At 34.4% G+C, this 11108-nt stretch overlaps 1 protein-coding gene and 1 long non-coding RNA gene across 4 annotated transcripts; one reads left to right on the forward strand and one right to left on the reverse strand.

Annotated features, from left to right (window-relative positions):
- The first annotated feature begins 231 nt into the window (after positions 1-231).
- Positions 232-3019, forward strand: LOC138126745 (uncharacterized). The gene is made up of 2 exons (XR_011157942.1): positions 232-1564; positions 1619-3019. It is a non-coding gene; the product is annotated as an uncharacterized lncRNA (long non-coding RNA).
- On the reverse strand, positions 2689-11104 carry arm (armadillo). 3 transcript variants are annotated; one of them, XM_069042511.1, is made up of 8 exons: positions 10965-11104; positions 10580-10637; positions 5158-6173; positions 4474-5085; positions 4082-4394; positions 3817-3968; positions 3518-3614; positions 2689-3256 (listed from the first exon to the last, which is right to left on the reverse strand). In XM_069042511.1, the coding sequence occupies exons 2-8, from the start codon at positions 10611-10613 to the stop codon at positions 3066-3068; spliced, it is 2415 nt and encodes an 804-aa protein (XP_068898612.1). In that variant the 5' UTR covers positions 10614-10637; positions 10965-11104; the 3' UTR covers positions 2689-3065. The 3 variants fall into 3 exon arrangements, with proteins under 3 accessions (XP_068898612.1, XP_068898613.1, XP_068898614.1); XM_069042512.1 differs by lacking the exon at positions 10965-11104 and adding an exon at positions 10710-10871; XM_069042513.1 differs by lacking the exon at positions 3518-3614 and having other exon boundaries at positions 3108-3256.
- Between the last annotated feature and the right edge of the window lie 4 nt (positions 11105-11108).

Consider the following 11108-nt stretch of genomic DNA (forward strand, 5'->3'; position numbering starts at 1 on the left):
ATTTTTCGTTTCACAATCAATTTTGGTTACTGGCGGCATATTTCTTTGGATTTAATCTCTCAATTCAAAGTAACCAACCTTAGGGCCAGTTTATAGAAAGAGAATTAAATATTTAATTCGAATTAAATTTTAATGCGCGATTAACACATGAATCCGAAACTTCCATTGGCTCAATCTGATTACGTGTTCAGTTAATTTCGCATTTCATTACGATTAACTTAATTTCGCTTCTGTAAACTGGCTCTAAGGCATTCAAAATAACTTTTGAAAATTCTAGTTACACAACATGAAAAACGTTATTTCCCTAAAAGTTCGAATTCTAGGGAGTAATCCATTTTTGACACGAATTTAGTCGCGCAATTTTGAAAACTGTCAAATCAATGTGTAATGATATCAAAAAAATCAAATGCACGCTTCAAGGAGTATAGAATAATAGGGAGGGGACATAAGCTAGCTTATGGGCGCGGTAAATTGAAGCGGTGAGGGACAAGGAAACGGGCGCAATTTTATGCAACCCGTGAGGTACAGCTGGTTGCAAAAAAAACGGGAACTGTCAGAATAAAATTGACACATTTTTGCAATTTTTCCATAATGTGAAACCTTCTTACGAGAGATAGGTTAGATTTAACGTCAAAATTCAATGACATTTTTAAAAATCACTTGATAGGTATTGTCAAGTAGACAATTAATTGACAAATCGACAAAACCAAATTTACATTAGGAAAATTTTCATTTCTCGATTTTTTTGAAACCAGCTGTACTATGGCGGCCAAAAAATTTTGGCCGTCACTTTCTTGACATTCAAATAAAGTGTAAATAAACCTTAAGGAATCGTAACCCCACTTTCGATTCTTGTCATTTTGACAATCAATTTAAACTGTTTATTCCAAAAATCCGACATAAATAAACAAAATTAGAGCAATCGTACATAGATAACCTGAGGTAAACGTTCTGTGTAGTAGAAATGACAAAATAATTTTGAGTGTTGAAATTTACCACTCAAAAAATAACTTTCATAATCAAGACGGTAATCATGATGACAATAAAGTACGGATTACAATAATTTTTTTTGAAATTGACAGGCAATGACGGCCAAAATTTTTTAGCCGGCATAGTACGCCCCAGTTAACACTACTTGAGATGTTGGGAATTAACAATAAAACTGCAGGAAAATAAAACACTATATATTTTTTTTGCATCACAAATGTATTCAGAGTATGAGAAACTAGAAAAACACATTAAATATCACAACGCAACTGATTTTATTCACTTTCTTGGGGCGTACTAATAGGAGACATGCGCATTAAGGCGGCTTCACTCGACCGACCGTATGTCCCCTCCCTATTATTCTATACTCCTTGGCACGCTTATGAAATGTCATACAAATGACAACTCTACCTTATCCACACAGTTGCCACATAAATTTTCGTACATAGTTGCCATACTTGGCCACAATCATTTTGAATCACCCAATAATAGTAATGACAGGGCCCTATTAGTACGGTCATTGTCTAAGTAGACTAAGACAATGGTACGGTGTAATCAAGAATGAGTGAATCTGTTGGTAACAATGAAATTGGCAAATTTGAAATTTACCATGCAAGGTTCATTTTTGTAGAGGTAAAGTCAAAACGAAACATGACACCACGTGGGTTGTGCAGAAGACGAATGTGGGATTTGCAGATGAGTTGAATTCAGCTTACGTATATGACAGTGCCCGGGTCAAAAATTAAAAAAACATTTTACTTTTGTTTACGCTATACAGGGTGTTAAGGGAATGTTCTGAAGATGAAGACAGTTTTCATTATTCTCTACGTTTTACAACAAAAGTAGATGATCTCGGTGTAGAATTTCTTTCATCAGATGAAAGAAGATCAGAAGAAAATTGAGTTTTGGTTAAGGTTTTATTACAAAAAAAAACCATTTTGTTTATAAATAAAATTTATGTAAAATTATGCTTACTAATTTACGCAAAATAAATGTTTTTGCCCCTAAACTGACGATTGTATGATACGCCACTGCCGGAGGTAAATTGGAGAGCGCGGCATCCTAAGCACGGATTACTAATGATCCTAAGCTCCGTCCTGTCATATTTCGTTTTGACTTTACCTCTTAATTTTTTTAATGTCGTCTCAAGTTAAAAAATCCTGTCAGTCCCAATTACGACAGAAAAAACACCAGTACTTTTCAATTGTTTCATTGCCAACAGACTCAGTCATTGTTGATCACGCTGTATATTGTTATACGAGTTGCACAAGACAGTCTATTGTCGAACGAGTTTGATCACGTCTTGTGAAACGAATCTGCTATTGGTAGATCCTTGGTAATTACCGTTCAAATAAAGTTACTTGAAGGTGAATAAACCGGGCCTAAATCTCCAAAATGCCATACTGTATGAATGTAAATTTAATGCGAATTTTACGAAAATGTGTATCAAAATAATCTTGATGAAACGAGGGTTTGGAGGTATGTATACATATTCAAAATACGTTGTACAATGAAAGAGTTTATTCCTTCCTACAAAGACATGCATACATTTTAAAGGCAGTGCCTTAAAATTCTACCCTGTTCAAGAAATTTTTTAAATGTTTGTAACAAGAATTAAAACACAATGTATCCACTACACCTTTTACACTATATAATCACGTCAACAACAAAATCGCTATAAATAAAAAATAAAAACAATACTGCGCTATAAACTTTTATTTAAAAAAAATGATAAATTACATTGACAATTTGTACAATCACATTTAGACTTTTGAAACAGTCAAAATACATCAGTCAATAATTCAGCATTGTGTTTTAGCTCTTTCATAATCAGACAGCATAAAATGTATTTTGATTTAAATAAGTTAAACTCAACTCGATCCATAATATTGTATCAACTCAGAATTATACACGTACATTATACTTTATAGTCACTAATAAATTATTAATAGGTATACTATAATAATTACTTTATATCAATGATAAAAAATCCCACGTAATTAGGACTATCATCGCAAAACAAAATTGAAAACTCGTCTAATTTTAATAAAATGAAAAACATCGAGGAAGGTAATATTTTATAGGTCTGTGTCGTACCATGCTGCAACTTGATTGTTGTCTTGGGGAGGTGCGGGTAATTGATCAATTGGGTCAAAGTTGTCTGTGTTGGTTACGTCCATGGCTTCTATTGGGCTGTAAGTTGATCCGTTGCCGCCACCGTGGGAACCGATCTCTAGACCTTGCATGTCTATTGGTATCTGGTCATAGCCTAAGAAATACTCTAATTCAGAGGCGAATTTAAATGAATTGTGGACAAAAGTTGCCACTTGATAGAACTCGTCATGCTTTTAATAATCTACTCTACACACTACTACATGCCGACACAATTTACCTATGTTAAAATCGTCAAGTTGCGTTTCTTGTTAAAGTTCTCGGTTCTTGAAAAAATGTTACGTTATAAGTTAGTTTATACACAACTATACGTGTTATTTAAGCGTTAGTATGTAGGGCGATTATCATGACAATTTACCTTGTTGGGGGTACGACCGTCCACCGTGATTGCTGTGCACGCTAGGTGGTCCCTGGGTATACATAGTGTCATACGGTTGGTCAGGACTCAAAATGTCCTAAAATGATCGGTGACAAATGCAAACACAACAAAAACAAACAAAAAAAAAGAGCCAAAAAGTCATAAATTCAAGGCTAAGAGTGAAAATTCAAGCCACTAAAATCTAAATTCTACTACAAATATAAACGTGTAATACATACCTCCAATGGTATGGTAGTACAATTTTATAAGCGATGCAACATCAATACATCTTTAATTACCTGCAAGTCAGGATCCATCCCCAGATCCGGGTTCCACAAATTCTCCTCTCGGAATAAAGAGTTGGTCAACTCCATGGACAATCGTTTTTTATAATCTTGTGGTTTATCTTCGCTCATTCTAAACAATACGGCTGCCGCATATGTTGCCACTCCTGAAAGTAATGAAACATTAACAGAAGACATAGCTATAAAGTACGGAATTGAAAAACATAATAACTGCTAACTTGGACACAATATTTTTCTTTACGAATCTCGCAAGATTTACCTTCGTTTCGTGAATGTAACAGTTCTGTCAGTGGTGAAGTGGCCCCTTCTTGCTCTATCATTTCTGCGCCTTCTTTGTCAGCTGCCAGTTCACAGAGAACACCAGCGGCTACACGCTGGATGTTTTCAATGTCATTGAATAGCAATTGAACAAATATGGGAATAACCATCTGTTGTCGAATGATCGCTCTATTGTGGGATTCTCGGGCTAATATGTGCAGAGCACCGACGGTTCCTTCGACAATTTCTTCCATTCTTACACCATCTGCATAATTGGACGTTTGTTGACTACCTCCGCTAGCCACACTTGCCCTCTGTTAAAAGATAGAATCGAATTAATGAAATATTTTAATTATTCTAAAAAAAAAGAGAACTTTAGGTAAGTCTGCTTACTCTTTGGGTATCCTGGAAAGCCCTCATGAGCAACTGCACGAGATGATGTATAGCGCCGTGTTCCCTTAGTGGGGCATGATTGGCTGGACACAACGCCAGGTTTCTAATAAGACCAATGACGGCCTTGACTAGGGGCCAACGCGACGGCGGATTTAACAATTTCACGATGACCTGAATGCCGTAATTCAACCTGACTGCATTCTGTGCCATTTCTGATTCCACATGTCTTGATGTTAGATGTCGCAAGGCACAAACTGCGGGTTCCGTGATCTCCTCGCGATCTCCAGCGCTCACAATTGTGCGTACGAGAGCATCAACGCCGCCCACTTGGCAGACGGTGACTTTGTTACGTTGATTGTTGCACGTCAGATTGGATAGGATTCCTGAGGCGCAAGTGACCACGTGAACGTCTTGGGAGTTTAGAACTTGCACTAGCGAACTGAGCAAGCCTTCCAAACCGTCAACTTTGGTTGCAGCATCGGATAAATTACGTAAAGTCCACAGACAGTTCTGGACCAGTCGGCCGCTCGGATTGCCCAAGTGCATGGCGAGGGCCTGCATTCCTCCAGCCTCTACGATTGCGGGTTTGTTGCTGGGACAAACCGATAAAACCTGGAACATAAGTAAATAAAACGAAATATATTAATACCCACAAATTGAAAATGTTTTTCACTAGTTGCTTACCTTCAACACGCGTGAGGTGGTCCACAGTAGCTTCTCGTAATCGTAAGACCTCATGATTCTGACGAGTTCTATTGGTCCTTGTGACGCGAGAATGATTAATTTGCTTTCTTGATTACCGTACGCCAAAATCTGTAAGCAATCGGTGACGATCGCCAGAAATTTCACGTTGTTCCTCTGCAACAACGCAACCATTTTCTGTAAACCACCAGCGAGACGTACTGCCATTTTGGAACCGTCTTGATGAAGAAGTAAATTGTGCAATGTTGTAATGGCATAAAAGAGTACACTTTCAACGGGCGAACTCAGGAGCTTAACTAAAGCGGGAATGCCACCACTTTTGAAAATGGCCAAGAGACCTTGGCGATGGTGTGATAATTTGTGCAAAGTGCCGACTGCACCTTTGGTAGTTTCTAAGTCGTTTGAATTTGAAATAGCTCTCACTAAAGCGGCCACCATTTGCGGACTGTTCATGATGGCATGTCGTGAAGCTTCTTTCTTTGACAATTGGTGTACCATCATGGCAGCTTGCGAAACCACTACTTGATCTTCGTCGTTCAACAATTTGATCAATTCTGGTATTGCTCGGGTCGCTAAATCGGCGTCGTCTTGATAATTGATTAAATTGACCACCGCATGTTTCAGCATCTGACTTGGTTCAGAGAGTCGCTGAACGGCTGTTTGATGGCTAGGATCGAATTGCGTCGAAGGTATTTCGATTCCTTCGTCTAATGTTTCTGGAAACATAGCAGCTCGAACTCTTTGGGATCTCGTTTGATTTAATTGGTTGTTCATTTCGTCCACTTGGTCTTGTGTGAAGCCCTGGGAATAACCTTGATCTAAATCGAAGAGATCCATTTCTTCTTCTTCTTTGCCGCTCAACGATGGTACTTGGGTGGCGGCTCCGGAATGGATGCCGGAGTCGCCCAAGTATGAATTTTGTTGCCACATCAGGGTTTGCTCCTTGGCTGGTGGCATGGGTAAATCGCCGGGACCGCTTTGATAATGTCCTTGTGAGACTGGGATATTTTTAAGATTAAAATTAAATTATAACAAAGTGTTCATATGTTAAGAAGAGAATACATAATTTCTGAGGCTTGGAACTAAAAAATCCAAAATATACTTATATCAATACTGACATACAGGTGTCCCACTTAAGATTTTCAGGTCTTATATATCTATTATTTATGCACCGATTTTTGTGAAATTTGGAAGATAGGTATTCTGGTGAATGAAGAATATATTACTGGTAATAAAATATTACGAAAATACCTGATTAATAAAAAATGTAATTTAAAAAAATTCCTTTTTTTTGAGAGGATTTCCCTTGCCATTCAACGTGGAAACGCTGCAAGCATTCGGGGCACTTTGCCAGATTCCGCATTATTATCGGAAATTTTCGCATTGTAAATTAAAAATGTTATTTTATGTTAAATTTTAATAAATAATTACCTTTATTTGAATCTACACAAAACTAGTGTCCGATTGTTACTCGTTAGAAAACATGTGTCTACACAATTTAATCAAATTAACAGTTTCTACTTCAAGAAAACATTAATTATTTGTTAAACATGTGCTAAAATTTTTGAGATATTAAAGTCAAGTCGCTTTGAAACAATTGAACAATTCTGCGAAAAATTAAATAAATTGACACGATTTTTTCTTTTTCTTATAGTATGACAACCTTTAGGGGTCGAATTTTTGCGGAAGTCATTGTTTATTGTTGTTCTACACTTTAGTATAAAACTTAAACGATTTCATTCACAAATAAATGGAATTAAAATGGCGTTCTTAAGACTGGAGGTACTTGACTAACATGAGATTAATTAATCTCCACCCTTCAAATTACACAGGTCAACAATGAACAACCTGTCTCAAAATCAAAACGTAAATATGATGGACTTTTGGATGTAGATGACGGCAAAAATATTTAAAAAATTCCACGTCCAGTTTTCAAAGAAAAATTTTTTTTGTTTGTCGTTTATTTGAATCTGGTACAAGGAGAGAGTAGACTTTTTGGACGTTACAACTAAGCTAGAACAAAAATTTTGCATCTACCCTCACTACTCAAGTTTTTTGACTAAAAAAATGTTTGCTGCAATTTTAAATTCATTTTTTATAGTTTTATTCTCGATGGTATTTGTACAAAGAAACCTTGTCGAAATAAATATTTACAAAAAATTTTGAAATGTCGACAAAAGACCATATAAATTGATCTCAATGTTCAAGAAACAACAAAGAAATATAACTTTGTGCAAAAGTATACCTTATTCATTTTCTTACGATTATTGCCGATTTTAAATCAAAATTTATTTAGGTGTATGTCGTATTTTAACATTTTTTTCCAAAACACTCTTACGTGATAAAGAAAAATTAAGTTCATATCTGAAATCAGCATCCTAAAAAGACTTAAACATCTTATTAAAACCAAAACAGGTTTTTATAAATTAAATTTTGCAGCACTGTGTTATCTATCTGTTAAATTTCCAAAAAATCGGTCCATAAATAATAGAGATATAAGACCTAAAAGTCTTAGGTGGGACACCCGGTATTCATTATTATCGATCATTGAATACGCACAAACATGTTTTTAAAGTAACTTTGTAGACGGTGTCTGCTAATTTTATTTACGTTGTTATTACAAAACAAAATATTTCTAGTTGATACCTAACATTTATACAGTTGAACATCGAATATAATAATTTGGTGAAATTTTAAATGATGTGTTACTGGTTAAATACTAGATACTAGTAATAATTAAAAAAATATGTATGTATAAATGTAATTTAAGTACATATTTAAACTATATTTGGAGAACATTTGTCAAAATTAAAACTGATTATTTTCGTATTGAGAAAGGTACGTAATCTCTCCTTGTAGTTATGAAATCATGTTATCTTTGCCTTAGTAGAATTTGCTTTATTGACTTATTTTATCAGTTATCGAATACTCTAGCTCTAGCCTAATGGTTATCGTCGAGTCACAGTTTGTTTTACTATGTACACTTTAAAAAACCCAGTGTATTATCTGTCACTTGTGTATGCCTCACAATCAGTAATTTTGATATTCACTTAAACATTTATAAGATTTCCATTTACTTTAGTCAACAATTATTTAGGTCAACTCAACTCGGAATCAGAAAGCCCGTAAGGCAAAATAAAGCATTTGTATTTAGCTCAAAGAAGCTTTTGCGATTTTCGGAGGTTCAGATGGTCTGGAATGCATGAAGTATTTTTGGTTGCGTATACCGATTTCAATTTAAACTTGGAATTTTTTGCCGAAACACGGCCAAACAGGCAACAGCGGTGTATGTCCATTATCCGTTATTGGAAACACCATTACTATAGTAAGATTCAACGATGAATCTTTTATGTTCTGGAGTAAAAACCATTTTTGGGTTGAAATTTGATTCATAGTAACAGTTGATTGACGTTCATTAGCTGAGCTTCTTTCCATGTTATTCAATAAGTCAACAAACCACTGTTATAACTGTCGATCTTAATATATTCTACTACATATTTGACACAAAAGTTTTTGTCGTTTCTGCTTCTACCTTTGCATCAAATAACCTAAACATAATTGACATGAAATAAGCACGGGCATGATTTATAAATGTATACTGCGATCTGAAATATTTTTAACTAATTTGTCAAAAAAACCCTTTGTTGGAAGCAATTTGAATTCGAAAACAAAGGAGATTGAAGAAAATCAAATTTGAAAATATATGTAGTTGCGAAATTAAAATTTCGGACACTATTTTTCATTAAATCATCGCTTTGATATGTTGCCTACCCGTTATTATGCCACAAATGACAATTTTTGAATGCCAAAAAGACAAAAACATGACAAGAGTAAAAAATAAGGTTATTAACGTAAAGGTTGTTTTAGAGTATAGTTGACTCAAGTTGCAAAAAACCACTTGTCATTTGCAACAGCATTTTTTCAACATTATTGAACCAAATAAAGGCACAAAGCAAAATCATAGTTTGGATTGAATATTTTCCATAAAAGTACAGTTTTAAAGTAATTTCAAATTACTAATGCCATAAAAGTGCGGTTGCAAATAACAAGTGGTTTTTTGCAACTTGAGTCAACTTTATATATCATGACATTGACAATAGTGCCCGAAATTTTAATTCCGCAACTGTACAATGATATGGACAGCAAAATTTCCGAAAACGTGGCGTGGCTTTACTTATTGCACCAGCGATGATGAAGAGAGGATTTGTCAAAACAAAGTTGTATATGGTAAACCCAATCACCACCTTCTTTGTTGTCATTTCGAAAATAGAGTAAAAACCATTTTTTTTTAAATAAACTTCATCCAAGTGTTACAAATGATTTCTTTTTATTTTATTGATCGTATTGAATAATATTCTTCATTGAATCAGAACAATTTAATTCAAAACAATTAAAATTTATGTTTATCGTAAAGCTTTAATTTTTGGCTCAAGCAAGTTATAATCAGGTATGGTTTTAAAGAATATTTTACAAAGGGAACAATAATGATAAGCGAACTTAAAGTTTATCCAATGACCAGCTATCAAATAACATTGTGCATACAGGGTGATTCATGAATAGTCTGATTTATTTACAAAAATATAATTGTTTTGACACTTTTGATTGACACTATTGTTTCATTTTTCTGAAATCGGATTACTATGATCACAAAATTTTATTCAAACTGAAAAACAGTGAAGTATTCTATGAGAGAGTACGAGTAATTTGTGTTGCAGGAATAAAGGTGCTAAATCAGACTACTCGTGAATCACCCTGCATGTGTTAAAGCTGAGCTATTTTATTATTTGTTATTAAAAGAAATCCTTTTTTTCCAATAAGCAATTCTATCCTCAACAGAATTTCACATAAAATTTAATAAACGCTTAAAATCCTCTTTAACATGCTCTCCAAAATAGCATTCATTCTTTAATTAAATGAAGACATTCATCGAACCTCAATTATAACATACATGTAAAGTTGACTCAAGTTGCAAAAAACCACTTTGCATTTGCAACAGCACTTTTAGCGCATTAGTCATTTGAAATTACTTTAAAACTGTACTTATTTCGAAAATATTCAATCCAAACTATGATTTTCTGGTCCCTTCGTGCCTTTATTTGATTCAAAAATATGAAAAAAAAGCTGTTGCAAATGACAAGTGGTTTTTTGCAACTTGAGTCAACTGTATGTACATATTTAGATAATTTGCCACAAGCTCTGCTAGAAGTTACATTTGATCAATCAATTCTATTTTTATAATAGTAGATATTTTGGAAATATTTCCTGTTGAAATTATTTTTATTGTGAAAGCTACTGTTTAGAGATTAATGTTTTTGTTTTTCTGCTATCAGACGCATTTAAGATTAAATCAATTTATATAGATATTTTAACAAAATTTTAGATTATTTATAATATTAGTACTTACTCGGTCTGTTTTGGTTGGATTGCAAGTAACTCATTCCGAATTACCTACCACACCACACCTGAAACATGGAATTCTCAGAATCAGTGTTCTATTACAAATCTCAATGGAATTTCTGAGTGTGACAACTTACAAAAGAAACGCCTTCTCCTCCCCGCAAATATGGTTCAATTATTAAATAATATGAAATATTCCGATATAATAATGAGGTGCACATGCAAAACTAGTTTTAATTGCAATATAAATAATCACCCACTCACAAAGAGGTCCATGTTGTCATATAGACAAGTTCATCGACATTTTTAAATGTACGTGAATTGCAACGTATCAATCCCCTCCCACACATTTAAATGAATGAAATTACAAATATCGCGGTAAATTAACTCACCTTTCGACACAAAATTGCACTTTTTTCTTCAATCAATCACTTTTCTGGTGTGGAATAAAACATACACCGCACCCAATCACAAATATCAGATTGCCTACAAGACTTGTTCACAAGATGCTGAAATGTCAAAGTGAAGGACGTTGA

The sequence above is a fragment of the Tenebrio molitor genome, chromosome 3 (genome assembly GCF_963966145.1).
Source record: "Tenebrio molitor chromosome 3, icTenMoli1.1, whole genome shotgun sequence".
Taxonomy (NCBI): Eukaryota; Metazoa; Arthropoda; class Insecta; order Coleoptera; family Tenebrionidae; genus Tenebrio; species Tenebrio molitor.